At 27.5% G+C, this 21,381-nt stretch overlaps 1 protein-coding gene across 1 annotated transcript in view; it reads right to left on the bottom strand.

Annotated features, from left to right (window-relative positions):
* The window catches only part of LOC119575659 (nuclear pore complex protein Nup93-like), a gene marked incomplete at its 5' end in the record, with an annotated part of 42,274 nt that extends 20,937 nt beyond the window's left edge, over positions 1 to 21,337 (bottom strand). Inside the window, 4 exon segments of the mRNA XM_037923289.1 lie at positions 825 to 865; positions 868 to 922; positions 20,566 to 20,704; positions 21,156 to 21,337. Coding sequence (XP_037779217.1) covers positions 825 to 865; positions 868 to 922; positions 20,566 to 20,704; positions 21,156 to 21,337 — 417 coding nt within the window.
* Between the last annotated feature and the right edge of the window lie 44 nt (positions 21,338 to 21,381).

Here is a 21,381-nt window from a genome sequence, read left to right as displayed (position 1 = left end):
CAGTGTTGTTGGTGGTGGCAGTGTTGGTGGTGCGTAGGTGGCAGTGTTTGGGGGGGGGGTTTTGCGTGATGTGGCAGTGGTTGTGTGGCAGTGTTGGTGGTGGCAGTGTTGGGGTGGCCAGTGTGGTGTGTGGTGGCATGTGTGGTGGGGCAGTGTGTGGTGGTGGTGCAGTGTTGGCGGTGGTGGCGTGGTTGTGGTGGCCGTGTTGGTGGTGAGCAGTGTTGCGTGGTAAAAGAGCCGTGTGAGAACCCCCATCATAAGGATATATAAAAGCAGGAATTGTGAGAGAACATTAATGGATGAAAAAGCAAATACCCGAATGAAATCCGAGCTACGCCCACATCAACTCTCACAAATATGCATATTTCCACTTTTCCGATCCTGTAATATTTTACCTGACATCCTAAATCTAAAATAGGTAAGTCTTAAGTATGGTTTCAAAATCTTAGTTTAATAATGGTATACAGCAGTAAGCCATACCATTAGAATTAATGTCCGAGGGACACGGAATATAGTGTAGACAATCCCTCTCTCTAGGACCAGACTTCGCGATCCTATCTGGGGATCATAGAACAGAATAGACTAGTGTGACCTTCGCTTCAAAAGGAAAGGCGAAATTAGGTCTACTGATTAACTCCCTTGTGGTTGAGCACTTGTGGAACCATCTATGTGCTAAGACATTAACCAATCAATGCTACAGTGAACATAAAATATTTCCAGCAACATGAGATAAAAAGTAATCCAAAAGAAACTAAGTACATACACATTAAAATAGAAGTTATAAAAATAAATAAAGTGCACAAAAACAACACATTGACACTCACCACACAAAGCTTGAGCCAGATATAATCATCAGTAGTGGTTTGATAATGCAGAGGGTCTCATGTGGATCACAGCGACTCAGGATGCAGTAAACAGCCCGCTGAAAAATTGATGAGTTATCATTAATATAAATAAATAAGAGATAACAAAATAAAATTTAAAAATGAACCCAATCAACTCAACAGTAAATCACAATTGCATGTTTATTAATGTAAATCAGTTTCGTATAGGCTAAACTGTGGGGGATCTCGGAGTAGATGGAGGCCCCAGAGGTATGGAGCCATGGTCCACCGGCGTGTGGACACACCCTGGCTCTGTACCAGCTCCTGCCTCTCAGCCACCCTGGAGTTAATGGGTGGCTCAGGGGAGGTGGGCCTTGCCAGGCCTTCTCGCCCAAGATAACTCACCAGCAGCCTCTAAAGTAAATTGATGTGCTAGGGGTAGGGGTGCTGGCTGCCCTCTCAGAGGTGAGGAGACCTTGGCAGCAGCACGCTATATGGGTGGGACACTACTGATGGTTGGCGCCATGGTGATGGTCATCACCTCCAGGGAGTAACCATACCCACCTCCAACCAACTTCAACCCTCAGTAGTTGAGGTAACACCAGATGATGACCGTATTATGGCATTGATATTGAAGCATGCTTTTGGCTTCATGTCTTTTAATGCTGTGTTTGCAAAATCGATGTGAAAGAAGCATTCTACATCCATGGCAAACAATTGCCCCTGGTGAGACATTCACATTGTTCTGGGCGACTTCCTTGCGGTATCCAGGTGTGATCGTGCTGGTTAAGAGATGTACTGAGAATTGCTATGAGAGATTCTGAGACTTAGGGGAATTCCGGTATGGATTATTGGCCTCATAGCATGCCTATATACTGGTAATGAAAGTGCTGTAAAGTGTGGTGGGAGCCTGTCAAACTTCTTCCCTGTTAATTCAGGGGTGAGGCAAGGCTGTGTCCTTGCACCATTTTTCAACACCTGCATGGACTGGATAATGGGCAGAACTACTGTCAGTACTTTGTCAGGACTTTGGGGGCCTGTTAGGGGAACCCGTTCAGTCAATTCATGCTTGGGGTGAAGACATTGAAGTCACAGAGAGCTTTACATACCTTGGTAGCATAGTTCATCTCTCTGGGCTGTCAAACCAGGAAGTCAGTAGACGGAATGGTCTGGCAACAGGAGCCATGAACTCGATCAACAAGACCATTTGGTACTTATGCAGAAGGACCAAGCTACATGTCTTCAAGGCCTTGATTCTGCCAGTTCTGCTCTATAGAAGAGAAACCTGGATGCTATCTAGTGCCTTGGTGTCTCGTCTTGATGCCTATTGTAACAAGTCTTTTCACTAGGTCATGGGGAGCAGTTGGCAGGACCACGTGTCCAACCGATGGCTACACCAGGAGACTGGCATGGAGTCTGTTACTTGCATAATCTGGGATAGTGAATTCAGGTTATATGAGCCCCAGCTCATTTCCCTGTGAATGACTCTGCCCATCAGGTTGTCTCTCTGCGAGACAAGCCTGGGTAGAGGAGGCCCGTGGGACGACCTAGGAGGGTCATGGCTAGGGAGCGCGACAAGACCTGGACGGCGAGGAGTTGAAATGGGCCGAAGGGTATGCCTGGAGACTCACCATGAGAGATCTTAGTGGCTGGAAGCGAAGGGTGGATGGGGCCATGTGCCCCTGTTGGCATTAACCCCTTCATGATGATGATGATATTCAGTAAGCACTAGATGCTTCTTAATATAATTGTGAACTTATTTCTACTAAAACATATAGGCATAAGTTAAAGATATGGCATATCGTAGTTAGTTTGTTCCTATCTCTCCTTTGACTGACTTTTTATCTAATCTGTAAATCTCTCTAAAGCTCCACGGACCTTAGATTTTAATCAATGTTCAGTCTTAACTTTTGGTTAGACTTCTTTCTTAAGTGCATACCATAATGGATTCATATCTGGTGAATTCCCAGATTCTGATTCTCAAACCAATCCTGTACAGTTCTGGAAGTATGGTGCCAAGTCATATTTGGAAATAATAGATTCATCTCTGTAATATTATATTAATTTTGGTTTAAGTTTCACCTGCAATATCTAATACTGTTTCCCAGTCATATATTTTTAGCGTACTGAAAATCTCTATAAAAAAGCATTTTAATGGCTTAAACCCTAAACAGTCTTTCCTTGTATTTCAACATTTTCCTTATTTTCAATCCTTTTCTTCTATCCATAAAAAAAATTAATGATTTCTCTTTAATTTATATATATATTTTTTTTCAATAATGGCTCAAAATGCATTATTCTCGAATGGCAACAGTACCAGATATTAAAAAAGATAGAACGCTATACATTTCTAGAGAGACATCAATATAGGAAATGTATAATACAGATAAAAAAACGATATCGAGACCTAGCATCGAAGACATATATATATCCATATATATATAGATTATAGAGATATATATATATATATTAGAGAATATAGAAGATAATATAAATATAATGATACATATAATATATATATATAGATAGATTATAGTAAGAAGATTAATATAGTATAGACTAAGAGAGATACAGATATATAGAACATATATAATAGACATATATATTATACGATAGAGATGGATAGAATAAGATAGAGAGATAGCTAGATAGAGATATATATAATAATATATAATATAGTTATATATATGATATATATATTATTTATCTATATCTAATATATATATAATATATATAATAAGATATATATATAGTATAGATATATGTAGATCTATTTGGTTAGTATATATTATAGAGAGATTATATAGACAATATATATAATATATATATATATATATATATATTATATAACATCACATATATACATTACCAAAATATACATTACATATATACTATAATAATATATATATACCAATATAGCGATTATAATATATTATATCCCATATATATATAATATATATAAGGTAATATATATATAATATCTAATATTATGGATATATATATATATGGATATATATAATATATATATATATAATATATATATATATATATATATATGGGATATATATATTATATATATATAATTATATACTATAATATATATATATATCCCCTAAATATATAATATAATATATTATTATATATATATATATAATATCCATATATATATATATATAATATCCATTATATATAATATATAGATAGTAATATCCAATGATATTTATAGAGTATATAGAGAATAACATCTATATATATAGTATCCCATATATAGTATTATATATATAGTTAGATAGAGATATGAGATATAGATGGATAATAGATGAGCCCATAGAGAATAATATATATATCCCATATATATAGATATAGAATAGTAGTATATATATATATATATAGAGAGATGATATTATATATGTATAGTAGAATCCGCAGAGATCGATAGAGCCATATATATATAGAGATACAGAATAGTAGAGATTATAGAACCAAGAGATATATATATGATCCCAGATTATAGATATCCCCTTTATAATAGATATATATAGATAGAAGCGATATATAGTAGAATAGAATAATATAGTCCAAGTATGAATCCCATATGTATATATAGAGATAGATATATCTACAGAGAAAGAAGAGTATATAGATAGATTAGAGATATATATATATAGATCCCATAATATATCCCATATAAGATATTCCCAGAATTATATATTATAACAGACTATATAGATATATAGATGACAGATGATATTCTATCTTAGAGAGTATATATTATCACATAGATGATCTAGATATAGATAGATATATAGATATAGAGCCCTTAGAGATAATATCTATATATATATAATATATCTATATATATCCAGATATTAGACAGATAATACTATATAGAGATATAGTAGATAGACCCATAGATATAATATATATAGTAATTAGAGTATAAAGATAGTATATATATTGAGATGAGCCCAGCAGATATACATATATATATACCTAATATAATATATCCCCATATAGTCTAGTATATATATATAGATATATTATATATATATATAAGAGCATAATATATATGATATAAAATATAGATATAGAGAACGAATATAATATATATACATTATATATTACATATAGATATAGACCCAGCGATAGCATAGTATGAAGAGGAAGTAGAGAGAGAGAGCCCAGAGATATAGAGAATAGAATAGAGAGATATATGAATAGAGAGAGAAGAGAGAGAGCCCAGACATGATATAATATTTAGATAGAGAGAGAGATAATTAGCCCAGAGAGAGAGAGAGATAGCCCAGAGATAGAGGTAGAGAGAGATAGAGTAGAGGAGAGAGAGAGAGAGCGAGAGAGCACTAGATAGATACGATAGAGATAGGAGAGCGAGAAAGGAGAGAAGAGAGATATAACGATCCCAGAGATACGATATAGAGAGATAGCATATAGAGATAGAGAGAGTGAGAGATCGTAGAAGCCCATAGAGAGTAGATATAAGAGATAGATATAGATAGAGAGATAGCCCATGATAGATAGAGAGAGGAGAGAGAGAAAGAGATGAGATAGAAAGAGATGGAGAGAGCCCAGAAGAGAGAGAGAATATAGATAATATAGAAAGATAGATATAGAGAGATAGATATGATAAGATAGTGATATAGATCCCATATATGGATAGAGAGAATATATATAATATGTAATACAGAAGACTTAGAAGTGTATATGTATAGAGATAGATATAGATATCCCTATATAGATAGAGATGATATATATATGAGATATAGAGAGAGATAAATATCCCAGAGATATAGATATAGATATAAATATATAGAGAGGGTAGAAATCAAAGATCAATATATGTATAATATATAAGAGAGAGATATAGAAGAGATATATATATATATAGAGAGAGATCCCCATTAATAGATATAGAGAATATATATAGAGATATAGATATTAGCCCCTAATAGATAGAGATGATATAGATAGTAGATCCCAGGATATAGAGTCTAGATATCTGAGATAGATAGAGCCCATATGATATCATAGATTATATATACATAGTAATATAGAATGATAAGATATAGGAGGATATGACAATATATATAGAACAGAGATCTATATATAGATCAATATATAGATTAGAGAAGAGATAAGAGATTACATAGCCATAGATATATAGATATGATGAGCACAGATATAGATAGAAATATGATATTATAATATATATATATAGATCTATATACCAATATAATGATTAGCAGGAACTATAGTATATAGACCCCATATATAGTGGATATATATAGTATATATATGAGAATAGGATATATAGAATACCAGAGATAGATATATAGGAATCAAGAGAGAGAATATCCAGATTAGATATATATATATATATATATATAGTATATAATAGATATATAGAGAGATAGTAGGCCCATAGCGAGATAGATATATATATAAGAATATATATATATTATCCCATGATATATAGATATGATAGATAGAATATTAGATGATATAAGATATCCCATATATATATATTATAATATATATGTATATATCGCAGACATATATAGATATAAGATACTAGATATATATCCCATATATACTAGATATATATATATTCCCAGATATAGAGAGAGTAATAAGCCCATAGAATATATATAAATATAGAGATAGAGATAGAGAAGAGAGAGAGGGAGAAGGATCCCATATAGATGATAGACATAATATCGATAGATCTATAATATCCCATATATAGAGATGTTTATAGATAGAGAGATATATATATATGTGGATTAGAGATATTATATATATATATATATTATATATCCCATCTATATAGATATAGAGATGAGATATATAAGCCCAGATAGATATAGAGATATATATGAATATAGAATATATATATATAGTATATATAACTAGAATATTATATCCAGATAGTATAGAGATAGAGAGAGATTATATGATAATATATCTATCTATAGTATAAATACCGATATATATAGTATATAGATATAGATAGAGTATAGATATAGGGCACAGATAGCTATAGATATACACCGATAGAGATAAGTAGTATCCATAAGAGAAGAATGAGAGATCCATATAGATATTATATATATAGTATATAGCTAATTATAATATCCAATAGTTATATCGATATATAGCTACATATAGTAGAGATATATATATAGCTATATACTGAGAGTATATTAAGAGAGATATATATACCAGATATTATAGATGTATTATATATATTATAATATAGATATAATATCCCATAGTAAGATATATATATAGAAATTATCTATATAATAGAAGAGATATATGATATATAGATATATATATAGTAATGATATATATAGTCCCATAAGGACGATAGATATGATATAGAGATATAGATATTATATATAGTAGAATACTATAGCCCATATATATAAGTTATACAGATCTTAGAGATATATAGATATAATATACTGATAATATATACCACATATAAAGATAGATAAATATAGAGAGATATACGTATATATCCCATATAGATATAAGAATATGAATATAATATAATATAGATCCCATAATATATATAGAATAATATTATTCCCATAATATAGATAATATAGAGTATAGTAGAGATATAATAGCCCATAATAGATAGAGTATATATATAGCCTAGATAGATATGTATAATAGATAGTATAATACCATCCTGTAGAGAAGAGAGAGATATAGAGCCCCCGTATGAGTATATAGAGTATAGAACATATATTCCAATAGAATAATATCATAGAACGATATACAGAGATGAGAGATATATAGACATAGATATATCCCAGAGATAGTTTAGATTATAAATCACATATTAGGTGGCAGGTGTGCGATGATGAGATAGCATAGAGAGCTAGATATAGATATATATCCATATATATGTATATATATGCTGCCCAGAGAAAGAGGCATAGAGAGATATATATATATATCGGATATATAGCGGGATATACCATATAGATCGATATATATATATGAGAGAGTAGAATAATATCGAGATAAGATACCATACCTCAAAGCTATAGAAATAATATAGATATTATAGAAAATATATAATAGGAGATAGAAGATATATAAATAGACTCAGACATACATATTATAGATACATAGATATATATATATAAATCCCATATATAGAGATAGATAGGTAAGCTATATAGAGATAGATAGAGAGAGACAGAATATCCAAGATAGAATATATTAGAAGATAGAGAAGAGATTATCCCAGTCCAGAGAGGTAGAGAGAGAAGAGAGAGAGATAGAGAGAGAGATAGAGTAGATCATAGAGACAGATGATAGAATAAAATATATAGAGATATATATAGATATATAGCCCTACTGATATATATAGCATAGAGATAGAGAATATATAGCGATGAGATATAGTAGATATCGAGCCCAGAGAGATAATATAGATATAATAAGATATTAAGCCATAGATAAGATAGACTACGAGATATATATATATATATACAATATATAATACCCATAGAGAGATTAGAGATAGAGAATATATATAAATATATAATCCATATTATATAAGCTATAGTCTTATCGATATATATTTATATATAATAAATATATATAGATATATATATAGAGGTAGACCCATATATATATCTATGATATATAGATAATTATATATAATATATATATTAATACAACTATATTATATATATCCCTTAGGGATTTATATAATATAATATATAGTATATTATAATCTCTGAAAGGGAGATAGAGAGCTATATAGATATATATATCACATATTAAGAGAATATAATGACATAAGATAGATATAGATGTCGATAGATCCATATCTCTATATATATAGAGAGAGATATAGGAGATAGAGAGATATCTACCATAGATGTAATAGTATATATAGTATGAGAATAGATATATAGTATAGACAGATAGAGATAAGATAATGATATTAAATATATCTATATACTATACATAATATATATACATAAGACTTTATATATATAATAATATATAAATATATATAATAGTAGATAATAGATATACTAACAGATATATATATTACAGATAGATATGATATATGATAGATATTACATAATATATATATATATATATATATATACGATCATATCCACATAATATATACATATATATATAATATATAGATATACATAGATATAGTATTAATATAGTATATAGTATAAGATATACATATAGATATAGAAATAAAGGATATATAGTGATACATATCATATATAAGAATACGAAGAGACACACAGATAGACATATAGAGATACACATATCGACATAATAAAATAGATAGTATGCTATAGATAAATAATATAGAGAAATTTAATAGATATAGATAGATATATAGATAGAGAGAACAATATATATAAGAGCTAACAAAGATAAGATAAAGAAGTAAATGATATAGATATACAGGAGAGCAATATATCGATAAGTTATACATAGATAACAATAGATAGACTCTATATATACAGAGATATAGAATGATGAAGATAGATACTCGAGAATACAGAGAGACTCTAAGATAGATGACATATAGAGATAGAGTATATATAATAGATAGAAGAGATAAGATACATAGAATATATATACATAGATATATGTATATATATGTATATAGATATGTTAATATACATATAGATATATATAATAGTATCTAGATAAAGAAGAGACGAGATATAATATATATAGACTCATATGATATAGATATAGGTATAGGAATATGATATATATAGAGAATTATATATCTATACATATATAGATATATACATATATCTATATAATATATTATATATATAGATATATAAGATAGTATATATAGATATGCTATAATGGATACTATAAACAAATAGATAATCTATCATATAATATGCACTAAAAACATAAAAAATAAATGAATAAATAAGTGAGAATATAGTATATAGATAGAATATATATATATATATATAGAATAGATATATATGAAAATATATGTATAGCAGATAGAGTATATATGATCTATATATATGAATGAATATATAATACATACATATTTACACACACAACACACACACACAACACAAGAACATTATGCAGGCACTCTCCCACTTAACCTCTCACTCTCACTCTCACGTCAGATATATATAAAACATTGATATATGAGTATAATAGTAGTAAATATATCTATAGATATATATTAAATATAATACACATACACACCCCACACAACAGACACACACACACACAGATATTATAGAGATAATATTCTATAGAGATATAATATAAGTATATATAGTATGTATAGATGATATATAGATATATCCCTATATAGATATATATATATATAGATAGTATCTATAAGATATGAAGAGAGAGATAGAATGAATATAGATATAGATACGATATCATAGAGATCCATAGATATAGTATATAGATATAGCGAGCGATATATATATATATAAGAGGATATATCCCATAGATATATATATATATATAGATATATAGAGATATAGATAAATATATATAGTATATATCTATAGATCCTATATATAACGATAATATATACATATATTAGACTAGCGGCGATATATATATATGAGTCCCATAGATAAGATAGAAAATAGCGATAAGCCCATTATTTATATATATACTAGAAGGTTATCTATATATATATGAGATAGATATATATAGAGAGAGAGAGTCCATATAGGATATATATAATATAATAGATATATATATATAATATATTAATGATGTATAGAATAGAATTATAGATATGAGCCTCAGATATATCCCAGATATATATAATATATATATATATAGATATATAATATATATAGATAGACCTAGAGAATATATAGAATATACCCATATATATATACATATATATATGATAGATTTATATTCGATATTATATAAATATAGATATATATAGAGTAGATAGATATATCCATACACATGCATAATTGATATATATATTATATATATATATAGAGAATCATCCCAAACATATATAGATATATATATACATATATATTATATAGATATAGAGATAGATAGACATATAGATAATGTATGATATTACTATATTATATAAGCACATATATATATCCATAGATATTAGTATATAATGTATATTATATGATAGAGTAGATAATAATATGGATATATCCCATAGAATAATATATATAGAGAAGAAATATAGAGGATAGATATATCCCATGATATATCGACGTATGAATATATATTATAGAGATATAGAGATATATATATTCCCATACTATATAGATATAGATTGATATAGAGGATATAGATTGAGACTATAGATATATCCCATCTATACATATGATACTTAGATATATATATATAGATATAGAGTACATAATAGATGAGAGATAGAGAGATATACAAACATATATCTCCCATAGATATATATAGAATAATAATAAGATTATATATAGAGATAGAGATAGAGATAATATATATCATAGAATCCATATATATATATATAGATGATAGCCATTATTAGAGAGATAGAAGAGCGTCCCATATTGATATATATATATAGAGATCCATTAAGATCTATATATAATATATCCCAGATAGATAGTTATAGATATAGATATATAGAGACTATGATATATCCCATATATATAGACTAGATCTATATGTAGATAATCCCAGAGTATCGATATAATAATATATAGAGATGTAGAATATATATGATATAGGATATACATCTGATCCATTATGATATAGATATAGATATACAGCTCATATATATAGATATATATATATATATAGGTATAGATAATTTATTAAAACATATATACCGCCATAGTAGTATATAGGATAGACATATCTATAGATTAGTAGAATAGAATGTATATAGATATATCCCATAATACATATATAGATATATCATATAATAAATATATAGATAGAAGATCCCAGTATAAGATATAATATAGATATATATAATATATTCATATATTATCCCAGATACAAATAGATATATAGGAGATATAATTAGAAGAGTTAATATATAAATAGTCCCATCTAAGATGTTATAGATATGATATATGATATAGAATCCCATATATATATATATATAGTATTAATCGAATATATATAAGTATATATATCATATCCCATAGAATAAAATATAATATATAGATATATAGATATAATATACATCCAATATAGTATATATATATATATATCCCAGAGTAATAGAGTCAATAATAGATAATATATATTAATTACCATTATAATATATATATAGAATAATATAATATATGCCCACTATTTAAGAAATAAATATATATATAGATATATAGATATAGTTACATATAGCTCTGTGTATATATATATATATAGATATCCCATCTATATATTATCTATAGTATAAAGTAGAATATATATATTATATAAAATATGATAAGATATATAATATATTATATCCCAGAGATAGTAGTAATCTAATATCTATAATAGATATATATATATATATATCTCAATATAAGATATATATATATAGATATATTATATATCCTTAGGGATCTATATAATATATATTATATATATATAGATTATAATAAGGGATATATATAGAGAGGGATATATATTCCCAGACTATATATATATAAGATATATATATAATCCCAGATATATAGATAGAGATATAAGATGATATATAAGATATATATATATATCGAGATCCCATAGATATGATAGAGATATATAGATACAGAAGAGAGATCTATAGGATAATACGAAATAGAAAAGAGATATATAAATATATAGAAGAAGTATCTAATATAGATATAATATATAAGTATAATAGATATAAATATATAAGGTGGAAGTTTGTTTAAAAAACATAGAAATTTAATAACATGATGATATTAGATAGAGGTGCATAGAGATAACATTATAATATATAGATCATGATAATAGATACATAAGATAGATATCAGCAGAGATATATATATAGACGACTAATATAGATGAATAGATACATATAGATATATATTATGTATATATATACATATATAAGATATAAATAATGATAGATATATATATACAGATATAGTATAAAATATTAGTATATATACACATATACTATACAAGATATATAAATATATAATAGATATAGAAATAGACGATATAATATAATTATAATAGATAATATAAATAATCTACTTAGATATAGAGACATATAGAATATACACCTATCATATACTATATATACCAGTAGTATATAAATAATTAATATAGATACATATACTACAGGTATATCTAATTATAATATATATAACTATAATATACAGAATATAGATTACATACATATGAAGACAATATATTACATTATATATACATATATATATATATAATAATCTAAAATATATATACAATATATACAATAATATATATATAATATATATATACATATATTATATCTATATGGATATGATAATATAATCAAATTATATAATATATCATATAAAATATGACTAAACATAAAATAAATGTAAATAAATAAAAGATCATATATATATATATATATATTATATATACTATATATATAAATACATATATAATAAATATATATTATATATTATCTTATAATATATATATATATATAGAATATACAATACATACATATTTACACAAGACACATCACACACACACCACACAGCACCATTCCATGCACGTGGCACTCTGCCCACTTACACCATCTCACTCTCACCTCAATCTAATAGAATATATAAACATTATATATGATATAATATATAATATTATGTATAATAGATAAAATAAATCAAACACACACCCATACCCATACACACACACACATACTATATATATAATATATATATATAATATATATTATATTGATAGAATAATCATATCATATAGATCACATTATAGAAATAATAGAATCCCATATCTATATATATATATAAATATATATATATGATATAGAGTAGATATCATATAATTAATCCCATATATATATATAGCTAGGAATATGAGATATTATACAATAGATATATATATCCCATCATATATAGTATATATATATATATATTATATAGATATATATATCCCAATAGATATATAGAGGATATATATGAGAATATAATTCCAAGAGATCACATCAGTTATATATAGAATATAAATATAGAGAATTATAATATATATACTAGATAGTATATTAGAGATAAGAGCCCAGATAGATATAGATATACTAATATAGAAGAGAGAGAGATATCGCATAGATAGAGAGCAGTATATATATAGATATATCATAATAGAGATATATAATATTAGATATATAGCCCAGATAGAGATATACATATATAGGAGATACATATAGATATATAAATGATCCCATCAGTATATAGATAAGAAGATAGATATATATATATATTATTATGATATAGATCTAGATCCCAGATATATATATATAGTAGAAGTATACAGGAGATATCCAGATATCATATATATCTAGTATCTATAGAGAGAGATATATATATTATCCGATATATATATATCTATATATATCTATATACATATATAATATACCCAAATATAGCTATATAGATATTAATATATATATATATATATACCATATTATATAATATATATATACTATATAAAGATATATATAGATAGATATAAATAAAAAAAAAAAATATATTACTATGATTATATATATATATAGAGATAATTAATATATATATAGATATCCCAGAAGATAGATATATCATAGATATATAGATAGAGTAAATATATATATAGATATATAGACCATATGCAAGATATCCCAGATTATAGATATATATATAGATAATATATATATATATATAGTATCCTAGATATAATAATATATAGAATAAGATATATCCCTAGCTATGAATAGTATAGATTATATATATATATATATATACCCATATATATAATATATTATATATAGTATATATATATATAGATATATATAGATATATATACATATATTAGATATATATATATCCCATATATTATATATATAGATATATATCTACTCATTATGATAATAGATATATATATATTATATTAGATAGAAGGATAATAGAGCATATCCCATATATGATAGGTTATAGAAATATATAGTAAATATATATTAAATATATACGAAATCTTAATATAAATATGATGATATAGATATATAGAGATTTCTCCTATAATATCTCCCAGAGATATAATATAGAGATCTATATCTATAGATATAAATAATATCATATATAGTTATATATAGCATAATATTCCCATATATATATATATCCCTACATATATAGATATAGAGATATAGAGAGAGAGTGATATATATATATTCTATAGATATAGATATTACCCATAGATATGCTATAGAAGAGATATCCAATAGAGATAGATAATATATATGATCCCATATAGATATAGATATAGAGATAGATATCCATAGAATAATTTATCTATGATAGATATGTAGAGCCCAGTATATCTAGAACTAGAATATATAGATATATATATAGATATATATATATATATAATAGATATAGATAGATATGCCCATACTATAGCTATAATATATATTATCCCAGATGAGATAAGATATAGAGCCCATATATAAAATTATATATATAGATATGATAATGCCCATAGTAGAGATATATAGATATAGATATGATAGAGAGATAGATATATCCCATATGATAATAGAGAGAGATAAGAATATGAATAGATAGATATATATAGATCCCAGATAGAGAGATATGGATATCACATATATATATATAGAATATATATATATATAGATATTATCATACCATATATATAGATCCCTAATATCTATATATATATAGAGAGATATATCGATATATACTATATATATATATGAGAATAGATTAGATATATAAATAATGAGATAGCGAGATAGATATATAGATCCCGAATATATATACTATATATGATATAGCACCCACAGCTATAGGAGAGAGATTAGATATATATTGACGCCCATATAATATGATAATATAGATATAGAGGATATATAGAGATAGAATAGCCAGATAAGATATAGAGCATATATATAATATAGTTATATATTATTATATCCAGAGATTTCGAATTATATACATATAGATGATAATCTAGATATATATATATTATTATATATACATATCCCATATATATATATATGATACGTAGATAGATAAGTAATATATTATCCATATATATTCTATATATAGAATAATATATATATCTTATATCGACGTATATATATATAGTAATATATATATGATATATATTATATAGAGATATATTATATCCAATATATATATATATATATACATATATATATATAGATATAGATATCCAAGATTAGGTATAATAAGATATCCATATAGATGATTTTAGATCCCACTATATATAATATATATTATATATATATCCCAATTATATAGTATAGAGATATATATATATATATAATATTATATAGATAGATATTATATTAAAGTATATCATAATAGCATATATATATATATGATAAATATATACCATATACCCCATATATATATATATATATATAAATATGTATATATCTAATGGGCTATATATAAATATATAATAGATAGAGAGAGATACAATATATATTATATATATATAAATATAAATAAATACCAGATATAGAATATATTTTTTTTTTTTTATAATATATATCTACACATATATAGACATATAAGGAAGACATATATGGAGACACTACTATATATATATATAAATAATAGATAGATAGACAGAGAGATACACAAGATAGACAGTAGTAGAATATACATATATATTAAAGAATATGTATAAAAATAATATAGAGTAGATACCATATATAGATATTAATGACATATATACATAATAGAGAGAACATATATAAATAGTATGTAGAGACATATATAGTATAAGATACATATATAATCTTATATATAGAATATCTATTAGACTTAATATTATATATATATATATATATATATAATAATATATATAACATATATATAACATATATATGCTACATAATATAGAGATATATGATATATATATACATATATCTATAATATAATCAAAATAAATATCTGTAAATAGGCATAACAGTAAACTAAATAAATAATCAATAGATAATATATATAATATTAAGATATAAAAAAATTATATAAATATAAATATATATAATATTCAATATAGATATAATAGATCATATATATATATGAATATATGAATACAGACAGATTTACTACACACACACACACACACACACACACACACACACACACACGCACATTCATGCACGTGCACTCTCCCACTTACACCCTCTCACTCTCACTCTCACTCTCATATATATATAAACATTATATATGATATAATATATAATATATATATATATAAATATAATACACACACACACACACACACCACACACACACACACAAAACAAACACACACAGTAGATTGATATATATATATAATATATTATATAGTATATGAGAGACACACACACACCACGAACACACCACACACCGACCACCAACCCACACAACCACACACACACACACACACCCACCCACACACACCACACACACACAACACACACAAAAAACACACAGATACTAAGATAGACACAACACACAACACATATACTACACACACACACACAGACACACACACATATAATATATCTATCCAATTAATATATATATAGATATATAGATCATATATATACACTATATCGATATATACATATATATATGTTATGTATATGTAATGTTATGTATATGTATTTTAAATGTATATGTATATGTATAAACAGGTGCTATATAATGTCTAAACTAATAATATTATGTATAAACGGTAGAAATTAGACCTATATACTGACTATACATTATAGATGAGGCAACATTATATACCTATAGACATATATATATATATATATTATATATATATATGATATATATATACATGGTTTATACATTAATACAATATACATCAATATATGCATATAGACACAGATAAAATAAATATGCAGACTACAGATACATATGATATAACACATACATAGTAGTATTACATATAAAATATATGAAATATACAATACAACCTTACATTTAGTGTATTATATATATCATATAGTATATAGAGAGATATAATCCATTTATATATAATATGTATACATATAGATATATAATAATATATATATATATACATATATATATTATATAGATTAGATGATATATATCTTTATATGTATGTGTAAATAATATGTAATTACATTATATTTACTATACCCAATGCATGTATAAAAGTAATATATGTAGATATAATGTATAAACTTATATATAATGTATAGACATGCATATATGTATATGCATATTTAAACATATGTGTATATATTTGTGTATATGTATATATCATTATGCATATTTATGGTTTATACATTACATATATAGATATATATATATATATATTATATATATATTATATATCTATATAGATAATGTTTGTAGCAGGGGATACGTATGTAAATGTATGTAGGTATATATGAGTATTATGATACATATGTATCTCTATGTATTGTAAATGATGTGTGTGTAGGGGCCGCGGTGGGCCGAATGGTTAGAGCGTCGATCAAGACTGTCATGACGGCAATCTGAGTTTCGAGGGTTCGAGTTCACGGCGCCGCGTCGTGTTTCCTTAGAAGAACTTCACCTCGATTGCATGCCTAGCCAACTGGTTGGCCAAAGCTAGCTCAAGTTCAGTGCCGGGTAATAGAGTGGTGAACTCGATAAAAAACACCGGGCGGGAAGGCCAACGGACAAACCACCGCTCTAAATTGCTAAGAAAAATCATGGAAAAGCCCACGACGTAAAGGCAGCGTCTGGCGAATGGTTTAGAGCGTCGGACTCAGACTGCCACGACGGCAATCGAATTCGGCGATTCGAGTCACGACCGCTGCGTAGTTCCCTTGGGAAGGGAACTTCACCTTGATTGCTAGTAGCACTGGGTGGCCAACCAAGCCAGAGCCAAGTCAAAGTGCTGTCCAAAAGCCGGATAAATAGAGAGAAGGATTACCTAAAAAGGTACCACCGCGTATATCCGTGGAAAGAAAACTGGGGGACCCTACCACGTACTCACTCCAAGAGCATCAAAACATGAAAACAAATAAAGATCATGCTGTGACCCGGCGGCTCAACATCGGAACCAACGTTAAAAACAACAAAAAAAAAAAAAATAGGCGCGTGGCGGTAGGGTTTAGAGATCGATCAAGGCTGTCACGACGGCAATTGAGTTCGAGGCGTTGAGTCACCGGGCCGTCGGGTGTTCCCTTGGGACGGATACTTCACTCCGATTGCCCGACTTAAGCCGCTGGGTGGGGGACGCCAGCCCAAGTAGTGGTCGTGTACATAGAGAGTGACTCGATAACCACACCGGGCGGCCGCACGGCAAAACACCGCCTCCTAACTTGCCACGAAAATCAGGAAAATCCTGATCGCCAACTTCCTGTGGTACAAGGCCACTTGGGCACCAAAAAAAAAAAAAAAAAAAAAATATATATATATATATTATACATATATCTATATATATTATACATATACATATATATATATTATACATATATATATATTTATATATATTATACATATATATATATATTACATATATAAAAAAAAAAAAAAAAAAAAAAAAAAAATATATATATATATATATATATATATATATATATATATATATATATATATATGTCTATACATTATATTTATGTTTATACTTACACACATACACACAAACATATATTTATATATATGCATATTTACACACACATTCTTCTTCTTTTAACGGTAGGTTCATGTCTGAGCCGCCGTGGTCACAGCATGATACTTAATTGTAGTTTTCATGTTGTGATGCTCTTGGAGTGAGTACGTGGTAGGGTCCCCAGTTCCTTTCCACGGAGAGTGCCGGTGTTACCTATTTAGGTAATAATTCTCTCTATTTTATCCGGGCTTGGGACCAGCACTGACTTGGAGTAATGGAGTAATGCAAGGTCACATTGATATTGCCTATTTAGCCACCCAGTGGCCAAATAGGCAGTCGAGGTAAATTTCCTTGCCCAAGGAATTTCATCGTATCTAGGTTCGATTTACCTAAAATTATTTAAATCAGTGCAAGTGCACACACCAACGCCGCATGCGAGTACGTGGGTGCATCCATGTACACACGCATCGCCCGCGCGCGTGTGAGCACTTGCACTGATTTATAAATATATAAATATATATATATATATATATATATATATATATATATATATATATATATATATATATATATAGATATATATATAAGATATAAAATAAGTATATATATATAATTATAATATATATATATATATATATATATATATATATATGTACCTTGCTCGGAAGGTATTAGTTCTATACTTCGTAAGGGTGTTTACACAGGATTTTATTTTATATTCAACAAGAATGATATAAGCTTTAATATTGAAATGATATATGATAGGGTATTTGTGCAAAAAGTGTAATATATAGAGCTTGATACTCATAGACATATAAATACATTGTGTTACGGAAATGAGGTTAGATCATTTATATAGTTATAACTGTACCTTGAAAGGGTCTGGTGAATTCTTGACGGCACGCTTATAAGACATCCGCAGTTTCTTTTCCATATCAGGTGGCAGTCTATAGGAATCGCTCTTTTCATAGTGATCCAAAGCTGCCACAATTTCAACAACAGACGGAGAACTGGAATCCATAAATTTAATTGCCATTAAATTATGATGAGCAGAGCTGCTGTTTTTGTGCGAGTGCGAGTATGACAGAGTGTGTGTGTGTGTGAGAGAGTGTCAGTGTTGAGAGTGTGAGTGAGAGTGTGAGTGTGAGTGTGAGTGTGAGTGTGAGTGTGAGTGTGAGTGTGAGTGTAAGTGTAAGTGTAAGTGTAAGTGTAAGTGTAAGTGTAAGTATGAGTGAGAGTGAGAGTGAGTGAGTGAGTGAGTGAGTGAGTGTGTGTGTGTGAGTGCGCGCGTGTGTGCGTGTGTGCGTGTACGCGCGTGTGCGTGCGTTTGCGTGTTAACACTTTCTATGCTATTCTGTCGCAGAGTAATGCCATGAATGACATCTCAAGAAATCTTGAAACTACCGAGTCCTTCCACTTTAACATCGACTGAGTACATTTTCAGAAAAGAATCATCTGTACCTGTTTTCTGCGGCCGCGACGCAGGCCGCCTTGCCGCCGCCCGCCCGCATGCAGTAGAAGATGAGCGGCCAGACGGGCGCGCCGCTCGCCTGGCCGTCCTCGAGAGTCGGCAGGGCCTGCGGGGGCAACACCACATCCAGGAACGCCCGCACGAGGGGCACCAGTCCAGGAACGCCGCCCAGCTGGGCGCCGTGGGAAATAAACCATCTCTTCAGTGGGTGGTTTT

Source organism: Penaeus monodon, chromosome 7, assembly GCF_015228065.2.
Source record: "Penaeus monodon isolate SGIC_2016 chromosome 7, NSTDA_Pmon_1, whole genome shotgun sequence".
Classification (NCBI taxonomy): Eukaryota; Metazoa; Arthropoda; class Malacostraca; order Decapoda; family Penaeidae; genus Penaeus; species Penaeus monodon.
Note: the sequence above shows the minus strand (reverse complement) of the source record. Positions and strands in the feature narration are given on the sequence as shown.